At 35.9% G+C, this 21,505-nt stretch overlaps 4 protein-coding genes and 1 long non-coding RNA gene across 5 annotated transcripts; 1 reads left to right on the plus strand and 4 right to left on the minus strand.

Moving 5' to 3' along the window:
- Positions 1-1,820: 1,820 nt before the first annotated feature.
- Positions 1,821-4,940, plus strand: LOC110718836. Its single transcript, XR_002510980.1, has 3 exons — positions 1,821-1,983; positions 2,540-2,652; positions 4,406-4,940. It is a non-coding gene; the product is annotated as an uncharacterized LOC110718836 (long non-coding RNA).
- A 140-nt stretch (positions 4,941-5,080) lies between these two features.
- LOC110718447 (auxin-responsive protein SAUR21-like) lies at positions 5,081-5,774 on the minus strand. The gene has a single exon (XM_021897275.1). It carries the CDS (start codon positions 5,647-5,649, stop codon positions 5,374-5,376), a length of 276 nt encoding a protein of 91 aa, XP_021752967.1. The 5' UTR covers positions 5,650-5,774; the 3' UTR covers positions 5,081-5,373.
- A 6,000-nt stretch (positions 5,775-11,774) lies between these two features.
- LOC110718988 (auxin-responsive protein SAUR21-like) lies at positions 11,775-12,053 on the minus strand. Its single transcript, XM_021897923.1, has one exon. The coding sequence runs from the start codon at positions 12,051-12,053 to the stop codon at positions 11,775-11,777; it is 279 nt and encodes a 92-aa protein (XP_021753615.1).
- Positions 12,054-14,556: 2,503 nt separating this feature from the next.
- Positions 14,557-15,493, minus strand: LOC110718837 (auxin-induced protein X15-like). The gene has a single exon (XM_021897751.1). The coding sequence runs from the start codon at positions 15,045-15,047 to the stop codon at positions 14,754-14,756; it is 294 nt and encodes a 97-aa protein (XP_021753443.1). The 5' UTR covers positions 15,048-15,493; the 3' UTR covers positions 14,557-14,753.
- A 2,118-nt stretch (positions 15,494-17,611) lies between these two features.
- Positions 17,612-19,421, minus strand: LOC110718448 (disease resistance protein RPP8-like). The gene has a single exon (XM_021897276.1). It carries the CDS (start codon positions 19,410-19,412, stop codon positions 17,862-17,864), a length of 1,551 nt encoding a protein of 516 aa, XP_021752968.1. The 5' UTR covers positions 19,413-19,421; the 3' UTR covers positions 17,612-17,861.
- Between the last annotated feature and the right edge of the window lie 2,084 nt (positions 19,422-21,505).

Below are 21,505 nucleotides of genomic sequence, written 5' to 3' on the forward strand. Positions count from 1 at the left end.
TATTCAAAAGCTATATTTGACTACCGGCAAGCAAGCCAACAGACTAGTATAAATCTTCCCATATGTTTGACTAATAATTGCATATATACTACATTGCTCGTTGAAAAGGGCAAGGTCTGTCTCTGGAAAAGGTCCCAAATACGTTGAGTTGGCATGTTTAGAATATGATTATTCAGAGAAATGATAGACATGTCTTATGAAAATCCTCTGTTGCATCTCTGTACTTACAATATCAATAAATAGAAACTGATAATCTGGATTCTGGAATTCAGGATGACAGTTTAGTGTTTCATATTGTATTATATTATCTATTACAAATATCAATTAATCATGATCTGCTTGAAAACCATTTTATTGAGACAGGTATTTGGAGAAACTCCTCTTTTCTTCTAAGTTTGAGATTAATCTAGGTTGAAAAACTATGTGTACTTTGTTTTGAGTAGCAAGCAAGATTTGCAAAAATCTTTACTTCTTCATGTGTTATTGAACTTAGATGTCCAGCTGATGATTAAACTGTCTTATTCAGCTTTGCAATTCAAGTTGTGGAAAAAAGGTTGCTAAAGAAAGAAAATTGGTTTTAATTATGTTTCTTGCTCTATCAACTCCCTGCAGCACTGCTTTATGCTGTAGTTTGCCAAAAAGAGAATAGATAGCTTCATGAAACGGAGAAGCAGTCAATTCTGTTACTATGCTACAATAATGTGTTTTCTATCCTAGTTTGATTGGCCATTTGTGTTAATCACATATACGTTCAGTAGGAGAGTATCAAGAACTTAAGAATTGTTCATTGCAGACTTGCAGGAGTAAGAAAAACAACAGTAAAATCAGAGACAGAATAAGGCTGAATATTAAGGTAGTTGTATTGGAAGATAAGAGTCAATTAAAATATATGCAGATTGAGAAGAAAAAAATAATGTATACATATGTACAGTGTTGAATTGTTATGGCCTGGGTGTTGGGTCAATAACATATATAAGACCCCAAAAATGTTAGACATCGATGATTGATCTTCACATCATTCGATCTGCTGGCAGTTCAGTTGAGTTAAGAAGTTAGTTCAAAGAACGCTTCTTCAGAGCAAGGAATTGTGAGACCACCCATAGAATGATTAAACCCGAACTCTTGTTCAGCAAGCTGTAGCAAGTCTTGAAATGAGGGGTGGCTTAAGTAAGAAAGCGGCACCACATATCTCTTCTTATCACCCTGATCACCTACATAAACTGGAATATACCCCTTTGGTACTTGCTGATATTTTGTAAGAATTTGCTTATCAGAGCATACAGAAGGGCAATGAATGGCCATCTTCACGATGAAATTGTTTAAACGAGGAATGTTTAAAGTTGAGAGGAATTGGCTTTTAGGAAGAGAGTTGTTGAGTGTGTGATGAATAATTTTGCAGAGCCTTGGGTAGCTATTTATAATAGGTGAATCGCGGTATTCCTTAAAACTCTAGTGAATAATATTGAAGATAAATAATTGACCCGCCTCTTTTAGGGATCTCATATGTCCACATGTTGTCCTGGATTAAGGGAGATGCACCACTTGTTTCTGAATCTACAAGATATCATATCTATTTCTAAGGCTCCCATTAGTTTCTATGTCACTTTTTTTTGCCTGAATATGCTTTTAACAGACCCATGTGAATATTAGGACCCCAGATGTTAGTAAATTTGTTTTCTTTCTAATCTATTAACTTGTGACTCATTTTCGTAAACTTGTTAATTGTCTCACTTGAATTGCTTTATCTTATGGTTGTGATGAATTTAGTCATCAGACTGTTTTGTACATACATAGCTTTCATAATCACCTATAAGTCGTCGTTGATCTTGTGCACTTAATCATGCTATGTATAATTTAATTATGAAGATGTTCTCACTCCTGCCAAGCAAAATTATGAAATAGTTGCTTGACTTTCTTCCATATGTCTGGTATAGCTAGTTGTTTGAGCTGATGACATATATTGCTCTGGCCAAGACCAGGAAGGTACCCAAAAAGTCCCCTAATCGATTTCTTGATCATTATAATTGATTGAGTAGATTTATAGAATGAATTCTATCCCATCAATTCATGTTGAATTTCATCTTATTATACCTTGGCTTGCTTGCCGTCTCAACCTAGTGCAAATTCTTTTTTCTGTTTAAGGATTAGACAAATGTTCAAATTCTTTAACTGCTTCCATTAGGTATGTAAATCGAGTATTCGGTTTCAGATCAAATCCATTCCAGATTGAGGCATCAGGAAATGGAACAACTAGTATTCGATTATCAGTAATTAGTTGCTTGGCTTGCTTTGATATACCTAAGAGAGTCCACTCACCAGATGCAGCAACAATTCGCGGGGGTGCTGCAAATTAGTCCTCTCCCCATGGATTGTCCTCGCCATAAGATTTTCACCTAGTAGTGAACATAAAGGATACCTTCTGCATTTATGTGCCTTAAGTCTCAGCTCCTTTACCACTAATCCTTAGGTTCTGTAATTACCTCTATATTGTTGTGACATTAAATAGTTGTCTGACCATGATTATGCTCAAATATTGCAGGTTCAAATTGAATAAGTTGATTCAGTAAGCTAAGAACAATTGAGATGGTAACATGCTAGCTCAGTGGCAAGCGATATTTAAATGTAACACAGACGAAAGCTCAATGTTTCAAGGTATGCTGATCAGATCAAAAGGATATTAGATTCATAATCTTTCTTTTTACAATTGCGTTCTTTACGATTTTCATTCGTGTTAGTCAAGTAGTTGTAGTCAGGTGGAGAGTAGTAGAATTTGAAGTGCTACTGCAGGACTATGGAGAATGACAATACAGAAATTTAATTATCTAGAAAATGTAGAAGCAAGCTAAGGCAAATGTTATCCAAAATTCGAGTCTTTAAAATATATGAAGAACCACCCCTCTGAATGATACAGTTGGGGGGAAAAGTACATAGTTGTAATCTGTTATCTGTACATTGTAGATTTCCTTGGGGTTACTAAACTATCATGAAGAAAAAATAAACCCCGAACAACTAACTAATATGTTCTATAACTAGCACTTCAGTTCAGAAGTTAGTTTGAAGAATGTTTCTGTACTGCAAGGAATCGTCAGACCACCCATAGGATGATTGAATCCGAACTCTTCTTCAGCGCGTTGTAGCAAGTTTTGGAATGTAGGGTGCCTTAAGTAAGAAAGCGGCACCACATATTTCTTCTGATCACCTTGCTGTCCAACATATACTGGGATGTACCCCTTTGGTACCACTTGCTGATTTTTGGCAAGAACTTGCTTTGCCTTAGAGAGCACGGAAGGGAATCGAATAGCCATGTCGTTGAAAGGAAATCGTGCAAGAGCGAAAATTAGAGAGGTGTAAAAAAGTTGGTTGAATTTGAGTTTTTTGCTAGAGAAGGTTTTGAGCTGAGTTTGATGCAATGGCAAACACTTAGGTAGGCTATTTATACTAAGGCAAAATTCGTACATTTTCGTAGTGATTTAGAGAGAATTAGTGTAAATAGACATGAATGACCCACCTCATTAAGGGCTATCACATGGCTTTGTTTCTTAGCTTCTCAATACAAAAACTTTCCCCTCCTTTCTCATCTGTCCTTCTCTCCGTCGGTTTGCGTTTTCGTGCCATCTGATCATTACTCATATCTATCTTTAATTTCCGTGGCTCTTCTTTGTTGATCTGTAAGCCTGCTAATTAATTATAAGCTAAAGAAGTAAACAAGCCCATGTGAAGTTCATATACTTAGTGTACCATAGGACCCCAGATGCTTGTACTTGTATTCCTTTCCTATTAGGTTGTGACTCATCTATTAAAGTGTTGTCTCAATTTACATTTTATAGCTGTACTTAATCAATCAAAAACAGTATGTTTAGTATACAGTTTTCATAACAACCTGTGTGTCATTCATCATCCACTATTTTCTAGCAGGATTGACCTTGTAGACGAACTGTCGGAATTAATGCGTAGCTTTAGCTAGGATAAATATATATGTTGCATTCTTTGATGTTTCCATATGTCTGGTTTATATATATGTGATACATTGATACATATATAGTTTCCTATCAGTCATCACATAACTCATTGACTAGAAAAGTGCCTGGAAATGATTCTGGGTTGACATGGCGAAAATGATTGTTCGTTTAGAATGTCATGACAATAGAAAATAGTGTATTTGGGGATGTTGATAATGTCTGAAGTTGAACTTTCTGTTTACAAATCCGTCCCCTACGTAGTGTATTATACACAGCTACACACATGGATTGTTATCACATTATATGAGCGTACATGCAATTAACTTGAATGCATAAATAAACACACTTCTCAAAAGTAAACTTCATTTTGTTGTTAAAAGGATTCAAATTTCAATTTCAACTTGTACAAAAATTGAAATCTATACTAATATAGCATACATGAATAGATCATAGATGTGGTTTACAGGCTGAAGTTGATCCTAACAGAAAGATGATGAAGGTGGTTTAATTTATGGGCTAAGTTGATTGTACAACATGTTGCTTTTGAGATGGATAATCCATCAGAATAGTGTCTTGCAAGTACTGCATATATCTCCAGGGTCCTAGTGCTCTACTGGAAGCTCTGTCGGTCACTGCTTCAAAATGATATCCAACATTTCCATGTGGTCGAATGTACGTACAAGGACCTAGATGCTAAGGAACTACTATACTCTTATATTGCTTGATGATAGATGATGCGTTATGTATGTTACTTGGACACTCTTCCTTCTGAAACGAGGATCCTGTGTTCGCCTCACAAAATCCTGTATCCTATATGTCCAAAAATATTACATAAATACACATGGAACTTCTTAAAAGCCTTATTTTAACCCTCATATATATTTGCCCAAGTATCTTGGCATAGTTTGAACTCTCCTATCCCTTTCATGAATGCTTCATTTTCTTAACTGACCTTAATGAATAAGAAACGCTTATATACCATTATCGCTTGATCTTATTTATGCTCATTTTTCAATAAGCTCATTTTTCAATTCTATGCTTACTAAGTTACAACTTTTTTTTTCTATCATGGTTCTCGTTTGTGTTGGTCGTATTTAGTCTCAAGTTCACTCAATCAGAGGTATCGGAAATTTAGAAACTACAGAACTGTTACAGAACCATGAGGAATGACAGTACAGAAATCTGATAAACTGAAAATAATTGAGAGGTAAACAATGATAATCCAAAATTCGAGTCTTTGAAAATATATGAAGTAAGAGCCACCCCTCTGAATGATACAGATGGGGGGAAAAGTACATTGTATTCTATACAGTGTTAATTTGTGCAGGGTTGATAGACATCTTTACGAAAAAAAACCCCAAAAAAAAGAATCTAAGTCAATGAAACATTATTGTTTGTTCTTCACATTGGTCCATTAGCACTTCAATTCAGAAGTTAGTTTGAAGAACGTCTCTGTAGTGCAAGGAATTGTCAAACAACCCATAGGATGATCAAAGCCGAACTCTTCTTCAGCACGTTGTAGTAAGTGTTGGAATGTAGGGTGGCTTAAGTATGAAAGTGGCACTACATATCTCTTCTTATCAGCCTGCTCTCCTACGTAAACTGGTACGTGTCCCTTTGGGACGACTTGCTGATTTCTTGCAAGAATTTGCTTTGCATGAGAAACCACGGAAGCCAAACGAATAGCCATATGTATTGTTGGGAGTAAACCGTGCAAGAGAGGAAAATAGAGTGATCGATGTAAGAAGTTGAGATCGAGGAATTGAATATGATTTTGATTGCAAGAGATGGTTTTGAGTGTGATGCAATTCCAAAGGTTTTGGTAGCTATTTATAGTAGGTGAATTGCCAATGTTACTTAGAGATCTAGGGATTTTGTGGACGAAAATTTAATTTATGACCCACATAATTAAGGCTCTCACATGGCTTTGTAAACTTAGCTTCTCGATCTATTATCTATTTAATCATGGCAACATACCCATGTGAATTGGTATATACTAGGGTAACATCATGACCCAAATGCTTATTAAGGTATGATTCATTTTGATCAACTCGTAGCCTCACCTACATCGCGTTATCTTATAGTTGTACTTAATTATATCAGACAATATCTTTAATGTAGTTTCCATAACCTGTAACCACTTGTATTTTGACTGAAAAATTGAAGGAAGCTACCTATGTGTCATTGTTGGACTACTTAAATGGTACTAGTTTTGACCTTGGACTCGAAATTGAAGCTTCGATCAGCTTGTGTATTGTGATAAATGATTTTGCATTCTATAGAACAAGTCAAGTATGTATATGATAACTCGTCTGAGCCAGTCAACATATATTTCTTTCCATGTGTCTGGTTGGTAGTTGCACATTACATTGCTCGTTAACAAGGAAAGCACCTGCAAAAAGTCCTAATGAAGATGACTTGGCAACTATTCGATTGACAGTGCTATTGACATGTGTTCATTAGGAGAATGAACAGATGAGATGAACTAAGTGATGATATAATATTAAGATTAGCTGTTAGATTTTGACTGGCTTGCTAATAAGTCGATCATAAAAATGACGAGTGCTCTGTCGTTCGAGAATGTGATTGATCATCCTTGCCATCATTCTGCATAAACATTAATGGACAAGTATACGGTGTGTAAAGTGTAATGTATGTCTTAGAGATGGTGAAGTTCTTATCGTAACCATAGAATACGACCCTAATTGAAATGCATACATTTGTCTCATACACTATGGGGATGGTGAGAAGAGATATATTTTACATCCCAGAGGGGCTATAATTGGAGATACCATTGTTTCTGGTACAGAAGTTCCTATAAAAATGGGAAATGCCCTACCTTTGACCGATATGCCCTTAGGCACGGCCATACATAACATAGAAATCACACTTGGAAGGGGTGGACAATTAGCTAGAGCAGCGGGTGCTGTAGCGAAACTGATTGCAAAAGAAGGGAAATCGGCCACATTAAAATCACTTGGGAGGTCCGTTTGATATCCAAAAACTGCTCAGCAACAGTTGGACAAGTGGGGAATGTTGGAGTGAACCAGAAAAGGTTGGGTAGAGCCGGATCTAAGCGTTGGCTAGGTAAGCGTCCTGTAGTAAGAGGAGTAGATATGAACCCTGTAGACCATCCCCATGGGGGTGGTGAATGGAGGGCCTATGTTCAAAAAACAGCAAACTTCAATATAATTTTAACATCTTTTTCTTCAAATATTATGGACTTTGGAATAACATGAATATAGTATATTTTGTAACCAGTCCTTTTGTACTTAATTGGTACATATATACTAGGCCAATCAGAAGACTGTTTGATGTTTAGCAAGTTCCCTTAATCTCGATCTGCTTGAATAGTGGAATTATCATTGTGATAGACAGAAAGCTGAGAAATTTAAGTAAAAAGAGTCGAAGGTTTCCTTGCTGCATGGAATTATGGTTAGGCCCTCTGAACTCAAAATCTTCTGCAGCTTGACGAAGCAAATCTTGAATCGAGTTTTTGGTAAGAAGGTTGCATAAAGAAAGATAGTATTGAAATCAGATATGTGACCTGTTTATACCAGGGTGATAGTATAGTACCTTTTTTTTGAAAAAACATTAGTATAGTATTTAGAGTATGTTAAAATTGTATTCTTTCTATAATTGTTATTGTCATATTCTGCCAATTAATTCAATTGTATCATAATTGTAATTGCTGCTGGACATTCAATTAGAACCACTAAGAAGCTGAAATCAAGGCAAGAAAAAATAATCTGAAAGTTGAGTCAATGGATTTATAGTTGTATACCACCCCACTGAATGATGCAGATGGGGGGAAAAGTTACATCAATCTGTACAGTTCTATGGTTATCGAAAAATAAATTACAAAAGTCACAGCAATGGAGCTGTAAGTGAAAAATCAATGTGATCCTAATCTTGTTCTATTAGCATCTAAGTTCGGAAGTAAGGTTGAAGAATGTTTCTTCGGTGCAAGGAATAGTGAGTGCACCCATGGGATGATTGAACCCAAACTCTTCTTCAGCACGTTGTAGCAAGTCTTGGAATGCGGGGTGGCTCAAGTAAGATAGTGGCACCACATATCTCTTCTTATCAGCTTGCTCTCCCACATACACTGGGATGTGCCCCTTTGGAACTACTTGTTGGTTTTTTGTACGCATTTGCTTTGAACTAGAGAGTACAGAAGGGAAACGGATTGCCATTTTAATTTGTCAGGAATTGAAATCGTGTATGAGAGAAAATGGAAGAGATGTGAAACTTGAGAGGATTTTATGAGGCTTTCACAAAAAGAGGAGTTTTGAGTGTGATGATGCAATTGTTAAGGCTAAGGAAGGTATTTTTAACAGAGGAATTACCGCGTTTCCATGGAGCTGATAGAGGAAAATTGGGATATTCTAGTCTAAGACTGACTCGCTGAATGGACTTACCGTCAATCACATGGCTTTGTTTTCTTAGCATTGCAAATTGCAAAGCCACTCTCTTGTTTGGCCTACATGTTGCATTTGAGGGGGATGCTCCACCTGAACGGCGTGAGGGGTTATGTCAGACTAGTCCTACAAGTACCGGGACTATATATTTCCTGGGTCTTATTAGAAACTGTCTTATTCAACACTAATAAAGTAGAGGGTGTGGGATATGTCCTTGCAAGTGCAAGCACTACGTATATTTGAGGACCCCAATGCTAATAAGGTTTTACTTCAAGTTGCTGGTGTGACTTGTTTTGATTCGGTGAATTGTTGCCTCTGTATGTGATTATATTGCTTGACGATGTTGTTTGTCTTATGTTACTCGGACTCTCTTTGTTATGGTTCAAGGAGTTCACATTTGACTTTCCATCATGCCGAGAATATAAAAACATTTGAAAAAAATTAAAACAACATATGGAACTTTAGATGTATGAAGTTCAAATATGTAGGTTTAACTTTGATAGTGCTATTGACATATTTCATGTTAGAATGTTATTATCTAGTTATTAAGATGCTCTGACTCTGATTCCTGACAGGCAAGAGGACATATTCTGTACTTTCATCGACAAGTAAGGATGAGGTGATCTGAAGCTATACCAGATTGACTCCGCGGAAATGGATTGACTGAGTACTCAGGGATGACATATGTATAAAATATTCCGTATCTCTAAAAGTGTTTTGGTGGATCATATTCTGGTAATGTGTATAAGAATTCATTCTTTGGTCCTATGTCAAAAAAAGTGCAGGATTTATGGTATATTTGTTGCCTTCATCAGTTAAATGGTTAAGTTGAAAGTAACATAACCAGAAGAGGGTCAATGGTTGATGGTTTCATAAACAGAGAACAGGCACATTCTTGTATGCTACAAATATATATATATATATATATATATATATATATATATATATATATATATATATATATATATATATATATATATATATATGTTTTAGCTAGTTTGCGATTCATGATAATCGAATACTTATATCAGTACATTACTCGTAAATTATCAGAAACTGGAGAATTGTTGCAGGACTATGAAGAAAGACAATGCAGATATCTGACAAGCTAAAAAAATGAACAGAAAACTAAGACAATTGTCATAAAAAATTTGTTTCCATAGAAAATATATTGAAAACCACCCTTCTGAATTATGCAGAAGGGGGAAAAAGATACATTAGATGTACAGTGTTAATTTGTTATAGGTCAACACATTTTCTGAGAAAACAAGCCTAAAAAATAGAATGTAACTATATTGCTAGCTATTCTTCATGTCATTCTGTTTATTATCAGCGCTTCAATTCAGCAGTCAGTTTAAAGAATGTTTCTGGAGTGCAAGGAATTGTCAGACCGCCCATAGGATGATGGAAGCCGAACTCTTCTTCAGCACGCCGTAGCAAGTCTTGAAAGGCAGGGTGGTTTAGGTAACAAACCGGCACCACATATCTCTTCTTATCAGCTTGCTTTCCTACATAAACTGGGATGTGCCCTTTTGGGACTACCTGCTGACTTTTGTTAAGAATTTGCTTTGCGTTAGAGAGTACTGAAGTAATGCGAATAGCCATCCTTGCGATGAGATTGTGCAAAAGAGTGAAGAATGCAGAGAGAGAGGTCGGAACTTAGGAAAAAATAAATGGGATTTTTGTAAAAGAAGAGCTTTGAGTATAATGCAATTCAAAGGATTCAGTAGCTATTTATAATCTGTGGATAGAGAGAGGTCGGAACTTGGGAGGAAATGAAATTTAGTAAACGAGAAGTTTTGATTAATAATGCAATTTTAAAGGCTTCAACAACCATTTATATAATGGTTGAGTACTAATAATATCCGTGTTTCATTAGACATTCGGATAATTATTATTGATGGATGGAAATGGATGAGGATGACCTACCTAATCAAGGTTCTCACATGGTTTTGTTCTCTAAGCTTATTGAGGCCTTGATTTTGAGAGTGCTGATGTCCTCTTATCTACTAGTTCCGTGACTTCTATATAATCCGGTCAATTCCAATGCTTGTAAATTGCTGATGTACCCTTATCTATTTGTTCCGTGACTCCTATTAGTTGCTGTATCATTGCCAATGCTTGCAACTTGTACGTTAACCTTGAGAGTGCTGATGTACACTTATCTGATCTATTTGTGCCGTGACATGTATGTACTCTTATTATTTGCTATTTATTGCTAATGCTTGCAACTTGTATGTTAGGCAACATACCCATGTGACTGGCTTATACCACTGCTAGTGAACATCAGGACCCGGATGGGTCGCCTCACCAACAATAATGCGCCTTTATCTCACAGTTGTACTCAATAAGAAGTTCAGACAATATGTTTATTACAGCTTCCATGTATTACCTATCTGTCCGTGTTGGTCTCCTACTGTTGTACTACCTCAGTCTTGTATATTGAATGTGTAGCTTCAGCTTGGCTGTATAATTGGATATATGTTCTTCACGTTACATAATGTTAATGCGAGTCAACATAAACTTGATGTGTATCACGACGTTTCTTATTGATAATCAGGAAAGTTCCTAGAAATGGTTCGATTAATTTTTCTAGTTTTATCAGGCCGGTGTGACTTATTGACTTAAGTGTAAGTTCTAAGGAATTTGATTGATGAGCATTCTTAGCCTCTCTGAACCTGACCACAGTCATGGACATACTCGATAACCTGATCACTGATTGCGAAAGAAATCAACATTTCAAGTTAATCTTAAGTGACACACTTGGTTAGAAGACTAGCTAGGTGGATTTGATGTATAATGAGCTTCTCAGTGAATCATGATCAGTTAAAACAACAATGCGTTAGGTACGGAGAGAGTGTTATATCAGTAACTAATTATTTGTCACTTGTAATTTTAATCACTGCAATTGCTTCACCTATCTTACGAAGTTATTAGTTTGCTAAAATAGCATAGACAGCTTCATATATTGAGAAAATATCCATTCTTTCTTGCCTATAAAAAAATTGTTTTATCCTAGTTTGGCATTGGTGTTGTTCAAAGTACATTTTCGCGATCAGTTTGAAATCAAGTATCAGGAACGGGTGAACTGTGTGCTGTACTGCTGTGGCTAGGCCGGAGTATGAATATGAAGTTATTATGAACATCACATAAATCTGACAAACTAATAAAAATCTGAAAAGCAAGGCAATTGTGATCTAAAAAATGATTCCATTAAAAAATATCGAGAACCACCCTTCTGAATCATGCAGATGGGGGAAAAAGTACATCAGCACTATATATACAGTGTTAGTTTGTCAAGGGTCAATAAACATCTTTACAGAATAAAAACCCGAAAAATTAATGTTGCAAGTAATCTGAAACGTTGCTGATTGTTGTTCTTGGCATCGTTCTGTTAGCAATTTAGTTCTGAAGTTAGCTCGAAGAATGTTTCTTCAGAGCAAGGAATCGTCAGACCGCCCATAGGATGATTAAACCCGAACTCTTGTTCAGCACAGTGTAGCATACATTGGAATGCAGGGTGACTTAAGAAAGAAAGCGGCACCACATATCTCTTTTTGTTTACTTGATCACCCACATAAACTGGGATGTACCCTTTTGGTACTACTGATTGCTGTTTTCTACTAAGAATTTGCTTTGCACTAGCGAGCACAGAAGGGAATCGAATAGCCATCTTTGTTATAAAATCACTCGAAACAGAGAAGGAAGCTTATTAGCTAAGAGATGTATATATGTTTAGTGTTTGTAAGAATTGGATTTCGAGTTTGATGAAAATGCTAAGGCTAATGTAGCTATATATACTATAAGGTGAATCGAGGCGAATCCTTACTGTGTTGGATAAAGATTTTGTAGATGTAATGAATGACCCATCTAATTAAGGCTTTCACATGGTTTTGCCTTGTTAGCTTCTCAATACCACAATCTTGAAAATGCTTGTGAACTATAAGCAAAACAAGGCCATGTGAAGACATGCACATACCAAATAAACATAAGGCCCCAAATGTTAACTAATGGATCACTTATTTTAATTAAGTTGATGTCTTATCTACCATTCTATCTTAATGGTGTATATATTTGATCATTTTAATATGTTATTATACTATCTTGTTGTCGATTCGTCGGCGCCTCGTCGGTCCACTAATGTTATACGGACAATTAGATATATGTTTTGTATAACTTCTTCCAAAACAAGTCATATATATGTATGAATATTTGAATATTATCCTTTCATTTGCATAGTTAATATATAGATGGTTATCAAATTGCTTATTGACAAGGAAAATGTCTGGAAAAGGTTTCGTTTTATTTGAATTGACGACAAATTTATTGTCTGTATAATAAGAATGTCACTAAGAGAAGAAAGGGATAGTCAAAGAAGATGATAGATCATACAAGTGTGGTGGGGTGTTGTTTAATCTAATTTAGTATTTTTATAGCAGCCTCGCAGGACAGCCAATAGTATAATTGACTAAGAGTAATTGATGATTTCGGATTTACTAGCAAATATCTAGTTAGAGTGACATTGTTTAGAAAGATGCCAAATGGATCGTTCAACTCGTGTTTTGTTCAAGTCAAATCAATATGAGTCTTGTAGGTTATATATGAGTCGCTCATTTTAGTCTTGGGCCTCTTGGCCGATAACATAGGTCGAAAATGGCATAAATGTACTCCCCTATAACTTAACTAAACCAATTTCGGTAGATTTTGAGTTTTTAGTTAATTGTGGGGGGTATATGAACAACATTTGGGTACTAGATACATCATGTTAGTCATTACGATTATGTGGTTATCTTTCATAAACAACAATTGAACACATCAGGCGATTTTTAAAACACAAGAATACCTAGTATGCTCGTGAAAGTTCATGAATACATGGTGCAAAATCACCTCTAAAAAAAGGAAACTTGGAAAATAAACTTTTTTGTACTTGTTCGATAGGAGTTGGACTTATCATCTTGTAAGGTAAACGTGATTGGATGTAACATGTAAAAGAGAGGACAAGAGTAGTGTACCTCAGACTGTACTGCTATTTAGCATATTTAAGTGCTTTCGTCATGTGAATTAACGCTAATAATCACTCGCATGTTATACTTCATGTGGTACTCCCCGACGCTATGATTCCAACCATATATTTCAACCAATTAAATGAAAAGTCACGCTTTTATTAGTACTTTCTCCGTTCTTTATTAACTGAATTAACTACTGTACTGTACAGTGGTGAAACAATAATAGAGATAATGCTTGAGTATGAAAAGAGAGAAAAAAATATAGAAAAAAAACCATGTGACGGTTGAAGCCTCCGGGTTTAATTTTTATCACGTCCCTTCATACGAGAGTATATTAAATATAAAGTATGGATGGATCTCCTCATACATAGCACTAAATATTCCACTTTAAATTGGTGAGATTTGAGATTGTGACCTTGTTACGCTAGTTCTTAATGCTTGTTATTCGTTGAGAGGTCTTTTTGGTTTTCTAGATTTAAAATATGATCTCGTCATTCTTCCTACATCTTCATGACTTAGAGGTGGGGCAAGTGGTGGATGCTTGCAGAACTGGCCAAGTATTCGCTCAGATCACCTTGGGGATGATAATATGTTAGGATGAACTCAACCAAAAGTTTATATGGTTGAAACTTTGTGATTGGTTATTATATTCCATCACACATTACCAAAAATAGGTACATAGTAATTACATAGAGTATGCTAGTTAACATCACAAAAGGGTAATTTTTATGTGATTTAGAGTGATGACAACTTTAAAATTTACAGTTACTATCATTGCATAATAGAAGTGTGCTACGAATCGGAGCATATACTTCTTTAAAAATGTTATCAATCCAATGCAATAATTCTATTTTTAACTTTGACTATGTTGCTTAAAGTGCTGACTTCTCTTAATGAAGATATAGTTGTCTAATTTTATACATTCACAATTAATGTAACTTAGTCAATTAACAATCCATCAACTGTAAACCATCAATTTAATGTCATAAGATATTGCTCTACTATTTATCTATCTCTTCGTAAGTGAATGAAAAATATAGAAGATGAAACCAAATTAAATGATGAATATATTTTCAGTTTGTACATACTTAGCATTACTCTAAAAACAAAAGATTATATAATTAGCATTTCATTAATCAATAATCATCAACCCACTTAATGCATGAAGTGGGGTAAAAAATATACACAAGAAGCTTATTTCTTGTTGTGCTACTACTTGAGCACACAAGAAGCAGAAATAACCAAGAAGTGTAAAAAAAAACACCAGAAAACATAAAAAGGTCACTTCAGCATAAGTTCAAAGTTGAATTAATCTGTGAATATTTCTCTTATTTTTCGTAAATAATTTCATGTAATTATTCATTCGACTAGTAGCTCAATCGTGCAGTGAGATCGTTGAAGATTTGCTCACTGCACGGAATGGTAAGGCCGCCCATCGGATGATTGTACTCGAACTCTTCTTCAGCTCGGCGAAGCAAGTCTAGGAAAGAAGGGTGTCTAAGGAAAGACAAGGGCACTACATGCCTCTTCATTTCTTCGTCGCCTACGTAAACTGCAATGTGGCCTTTTGGAACTGATTTTTGCTGGTTTCTATTGAAGGATGAATGAAGTTTAAGGATTTGCTTTGTGTTTGAGATCATATTATGGAATCTAAAACCCATGTTTGTTTTTTGTAATATAAAACCTTTTTTTTTTTTTTTTTTTTTTTTTAGAAAAACAAGCTAAGTTTGATAAATGAGTGTTTTATATGAATGGCTATATATAAACACTATATAATAGTATAACAATACCATTGGTCTAGCCAACAGAAAACTGATTTTCTTACTCATTAATGTCATAAAAAAAAACCATATAAACCAAAGTTCACATGGCTTTTAGTGCAATTGACAACCATATAAGCAAAAGTGGCCTACATTGTATTTTTTGCAAAATTAATGATTGTTCAAATTTATGAAATGCCGAGTTTTTTCATCAATGAGGTGCAGTTTGTTGTCAGTTAAAAGCTTAATACAATAAAAAAATAAAAAAAATAATAAAAAAAATACTTAACTTCCAGCATAAAATTGTACAATACGGTCATACGGACCCATTTGTTTGGCAAGTTGATTAGGACTAAACTGATCTCATCTAAATGAAGGAATGATTATACTTCTCATGGTCGGTGATCACTGTCTTTTTATGGTTTATTACCGTATTTGAAAATGAGCATATATCGCGTTGGTTTATCCAAAATCTAGATCAAATCTTATCTTAAAACGTCAATTTTTTCATTTACAACTTTCTCCTTTATTTCTTCTTAATTCAATGCCACTAAGGGGTTTTATATGACCAATTAATGGTCATATATGGTACCACACAACATTATATGATCACATTATTCATCCTCCTACAATGTTGAGATTTTTCAATATCAGGTCTCAAAATCTTTGAAATTGGCCTGATTTTGTGTATATTAGCCTTCAAATTTAGACAATTTTGGACTTTTTTAAATCCCGAAAGGGACTTTTTCAAACCCAAAAAAAAAAGTGGTCAGAATTCTTCCTATACACCCCACAACGCCTCAAGAGACCATTTGGGTAGTTAAAATCATCCACTTGCCTTTAAACAACCTATTTTGCCATTTTCATACACGAGTTCCTTAAGTAACTCAAGGCTACCACAGGCCTATACATGACCAAGCAGTAGCAGTGGTCATATATACTTCCAAATATCATTATATGTTCCTGGGATGTACACTCTATGATCCCAAAAAAATTTTATACCGAGTCTTGATATCTTCAAAATTGAACCAAAAACGTAGATTATTATCCTTAGGGGCCGTTTGGTTTGCACGGGGTAAACGGAATGGAATGAACAAAGGGAATGAAATGGAATGGAATGAAAATCCCTCAAATGTAGTATGTTGTTTGGTTGTAAAAAAAACAATGGGAATCACTAGATTCACCACCACCACACCTACACACCCTCACTTTCTTCACCGACGGAACCCTAACCCCCATCCCTACCCCTCGCCACCCATCCCTAACCCCTCGTCGCTCAGACCTAACCCCTTTAACTACACGGTGGTCGACTTAGAAGGGCTTCTAGGGTCGGGGTGGCATTTTCGAGGAAAGGTAGTGGCGTTTTCAAGGGCTATGCGTGGGTGTGGGGAAGGTTTTCCGGGGAGGGAAGGTAGTTTCAGGGGGGCGAAGGGTTAGGGAGGGGCGGCGAGTTCCGGCGAAGGGTTAGGGAGGGGCGGTGACTGGGGCGATGTGGGGATGGCCGGGATTAGAGAATTTTTTCGAGAGAGTTGAGGGGATGGCCGGCGAGGGTGGAGGAGGCACGGCGAAGGGTAGGCGATGGTGCAGTTTCCGGTGATGTGGGTAGGTAGGAGGGTGGTGGTATGGTGGTGTGGTTGTAGCCAAGGAATGGAATGGAAATACCTTGGGTGGGTGAGGAATGAATTTGGAGGGATTTGGGGGAATGAAGAGGGTAATGGGAATTGAAAAAGTGGCCTAACAAACAACAACAAAGGGAATGATTCACGTTGATTTTTATTCCCTTTGTTAAATACCCCCAACCAAACAGCCCCTTAGTTTAAACAATTTTTGGATTCAATAAGGAAAGAAGTTGAGGTGATTCCACTTTCTCATAAATCCCACAACACGCTATTTGAATGGATAGAATAGTCTACTTTTCTTTTTAACAGTTTCCACGTATATAGAATACAGTACTCTTAGGGAGTATATTAATTCAGAAAGATGTACGGTCGCACAGGGAATTTTAGGACAAGTACAATGTACTCTGGCTGTCCTATCACTATATTACAGATTTACAGGCCGGGTGCCGCATTCTCAACTAAAATATGGTATAGTGTACTCCCGGTAGTAGTGGAGATTCATGACTAAGAATAGGTTGAGTTTTCAAAGTAGTTTTACAATAAAATAATGAATTGCCCATTGTTTTATTTGTGCATGTAGAGTGGTCCATGTTTGCAGTAATTTCTGGTTTTTAAGTTTGTAATTTTGCAAGAAAACCCCTAACTATTCAACTAATGATATTTTCACAAGTATTTTAGAGTAAATGGCGGTCTTGAAGTTATAATAATACCTGAAGTATGTTTGACAATCTATTCTGCAAGCAAAATTTTAATAAATTCGAACGAGGCTAATACTCCCTCAGTTTTACAATGATGTTTCTAAGGGGGCTAAGAAACGATCATATATGTGATAAGTACTACGGAGTACATCATACAGAGTAGAAGATGTTTTGAAAAAAGTGCTTGAAAAAGCCTTGGAGTTGCTCTAGACAATCAAATAACTCTTCCAAAACTCCTTTTTAATACAAGTAGTACAGATATCAAAAGACATTTCAATCAAGTGTGTACAAACACAAAAACACCAAACAGAAGGGAAAAAACAGCAGGAAAATTGTACAACCAAAAATTAATCATAAAGTACCAAACAACATCATTTGCAAAACTCCCCAAAATGCTGTCAAATATGTGTAATTTGAACCTGCTCAGGAAGATCTTCAGGAATCTTTGTCAATCGTTCACAAATTCGTACCTCCAAGTACTTAAGATTCGGCATGGCACCATGTTCGACGTTCAACTCGTGTAAACTTTTAAGGCCATGAAGCCTCAAGTAAGTAAGCTGAGGGAAACCCGAAGCAGAGCAAATCATCTTTTGCCCTACATAAGCTTGGTGATCAAGGCAAAGGCTTGTTAAATTAGGAAGCTTTTCTAGGACCGGCATTGGGTCTTGCATAATCCCACAAAAATCTAAGACCAACTTCTTCAAATTCGGAGGAAATTTGAGGTCATGTATTGGTACTGATACCTCTCCTTTTAGCTCAAGTTTGATCAAGTTAGCAAAACTTATTAACGCGTTTACATGCTCTTTGCCAATTATAGCTCTAAAGATAGTAAGGCTAAACACAACCTTAGGAGATTTCTGAATGAATTCAATGTGCTCGTTCTCAAGCATGTATCGAACTGAGGCTTTTCTTAGTTTTTTCATCGAAAGCACATCTTCGAGTAAGAAATGGTTCACATTCTTCAGTGTTAGTAAGTTCTTCAAGTTATCCAATCTCAACTTCTCAGAATCTTTGATAGTGAAATAGCAAGGTAGGTATAGATTTCTTAGCCTTTCGAGACACCATAAAACATTAGGTATCTCGAGCCTTACCTTAGCTCTTAAATCAAGTGTTTCGAGCCACCTTAGACAACCTATTGTTGGTGGTATTTTTGTAAGAAGCATATCCCTCAAGCTTAAGTACCTCAAAAAAATAAAGTCCCCAATTTCCTTAGGCAAAGTCTTAGAACTTACTACAACTCCTTCAAGATCTAAGACGCGAATCAATTGAGACTCTCGACAAAGGACTTTAACCGATGCATGATTTACTTCCGGTCTCTCTTTTTGAGAAGGGAACAACAAAAGAGACCTAAGAACAGGATTTTTCTGGGGAAGTACAATCTGATCCTTACCTTCTTGTCCCAAGTATATAGCCAATCGGCGTGTTTTTCCATTTAGCACTAGTTCCTTAGAATCAAAGTCCAATATGCTTAGGAAATTTTCATCTTTGAACACTCTTAAGCATAATTCTCTCATAAGAGCATGTAATTTACAAGATTTTACACTACCATTTGATGTTTTCCTTTTCCATACTTGAACCAAACCTCTTTGCATCAACTCACTTAAGCAATTTTCAGCAAAATCATCCAATGATTCTCCCCTAGAAACTTCGCCATTTGCTAACACCGCGATGCCTTCAGCTACCCACATGTTGCACAATTTCTTATTAGGTACTTCAAAATCTTTTGGAAAGCCACCTAAATGGAGCAAGCAATTTTTGAGGTAATATGGTAAAGCATAGTAGCATATTTCCATAACTTTTTCATACGATTGTTGTTGGTTATTCTTCCCATTTTCGTGAGAACTCATGAAACCGAGAAGGGTTTCCCACTCTTCTGGTGTTTTCTTGGTCACCAAAAGACCTCCAAGTGCAATAATTGCCAGTGGAATTCCTTGGCAGAATTTCAACATTTTCTTCGCCATATCCATCCCCTTTGGAGAACCTACATTGCAGTGCAAGATTTATTGATCAATAATACAGTTTTAGAACGCCACAAACCTAAGAAATCTACATTAGGAATGAAACCAAATTCTGCCAACTATAAGCAGTGAGACTATATCTTGCAATGCATGAACATAAAATCAAAAATGCATTAGTAATTAAAACTAATCCCCTGTTTTCCTATGTACATGTACACGTATGGGTGATTGAGGATTGAGATTAACCCCAGAGATCGATAAATTAACTATTATGAAACTTGTACACATCAACCTATTAGGCTTTTAGTTCTTATTAATCATATCGAATAAGCTATAAGATTTTGATGACCTTATACGTGCTAATAAGCACCCAAAAAAATTCAATATAGACATACAAGATGAAGGGTCTAATACCAATTTACCATACATCAATACTCGATGAATTGGGGATTAGAAGAAAGTAAAGAAACTAAAATTGAAGTGTAAATGAATGTATATATAAATGTGAAGTAAACAAAATGTACCATTGTTTCCAAAGATTTGTGGTGGAATACGACCCAATTTGGATTGAAGAAGCTCCCAACTTTCATCATAACTTAAACATCTGATCTCATGAACTATTGCTCTCTCATGTATTTGCTCAGCCACCAGCATATTTTCTGTAGTGAACAAAAATTTGCTTTCGGAATCTTTGTCGTCGTCTCCAGGAAATGCTGCTTTTATACCATCCCAAATATCACAACTTCTTAAATTATCTAAGATCACCAAACACTTCTTTTCAAGCAAAATTTCATAGAGCTCCTTAATTAAAACTTGATCAGTCATTAATCCAATCTCATCACTCGAATTCGTTGCAAGAGAGGTTAAAATCCCTCTTAGCACACCAGAAATTGTGCAATTCTGAGGCACATAAACCCAAGAAAACCTGTTAAAATGTTTCTTAATCACATGATTAAAGAAAACTTTCCTAGCCAAAGTAGTCTTTCCTACACCACTTTTTCCAACTATGCCAAAAACTCTGTTTTCCCCAGTCTTTCAAACCAAATCACCCACAATTTTCTTCACTTGATCATCCAAACAAATATATATTTTTCTTCCTTGACCACATCTAGTGAATACCCTCTAGACGTCGATATCTCAGTATCCGATCTTGTGATCTTGATACCGTAAGCTTGAAGCCTTGAAGTTAACGTAGCGATTTTAACTCTCAAAGCCTCGATAGCATTACTAGCATCATGAATTGCTTTAGCCTCCCCAAGAACCCATAAGTACCTTTCAAGCCTATTCTTGATCACAAAAGTTTTTCCTGCATACTCTTGCTTTTTATGACTTATGAGTTTAAAAAGAAAACTCTCAACAACTTCCTCAGCCTCATGCCCGATTTCTTGTATTTGAACAACCCACCTACTAACCCTTGGATCAACATATCGACATGCATCAGCTTCCCTCAAGAAGCAATGCATCCAATCGAGCTTGTCTCTAAGCTGCTCCACCTTTTCTTTTATCGATACTAGATTTTCTTCTTCCTCGACGAGAAGATTTCCTAGCCGTTGCACGGCTGATTGAACAGAAGACTCTGCCATTGATGCAGGGAAAATCTTATTCTTCTGTTACATATTTTGTTTGAAATTTTTGTAAACATTTTTTCTAAAGAATTTGTGATTAAGTCATGATGAATTTTCATGTTTGAAACATTCAATTAGCTCTAAGCTGGCAGACGGCCTTCGTTGAATTATTTACTCCTACTTGTAATTTGATTAGTAAGCTGATTAATTTTCTTGGTTAACGTGCAATGAACTCAATGTCAAATTACAAGCAAATACTGCAAACGTAACACCATTGAATGATGCAAATGGACTAACCAGTTTATTTTATTGATGATGTAGATGCTTAATTCATAGGCCATTAGCCTATATAGAAGCCCAATCAAATTGACAAGCACAAAATGATGGCCCATGTACAAATCTTCGTATTGAATTTTTTATACGTGGTATTATTTTTTTATTGTTTTATTTTAACTTTTTACATTGAGTGTTTAACACTATTTTTTTTCAAACATAGATTTTATGAATTATATCTAGACA

The sequence above is a fragment of the Chenopodium quinoa genome, unplaced genomic scaffold (assembly GCF_001683475.1).
Source record: "Chenopodium quinoa cultivar QQ74 unplaced genomic scaffold, ASM168347v1, whole genome shotgun sequence".
Classification (NCBI taxonomy): domain Eukaryota; kingdom Viridiplantae; phylum Streptophyta; class Magnoliopsida; order Caryophyllales; family Amaranthaceae; genus Chenopodium; species Chenopodium quinoa.

Excerpts from the sequence above, each read along its gene's own strand:
- LOC110718447 (XM_021897275.1), bottom strand. The coding sequence starts at position 5,649 with ATGGCTATTCGTTTGGCTTCCGTGGTTTCTCATGCAAAGCAAATTCTT.
- LOC110718988 (XM_021897923.1), bottom strand. The coding sequence starts at position 12,053 with ATGGCTATTCGATTCCCTTCTGTGCTCGCTAGTGCAAAGCAAATTCTT.
- LOC110718837 (XM_021897751.1), bottom strand. The coding sequence starts at position 15,047 with ATGGGTTTTAGATTCCATAATATGATCTCAAACACAAAGCAAATCCTT.
- LOC110718448 (XM_021897276.1), bottom strand. The coding sequence starts at position 19,412 with ATGTTGAAATTCTGCCAAGGAATTCCACTGGCAATTATTGCACTTGGA.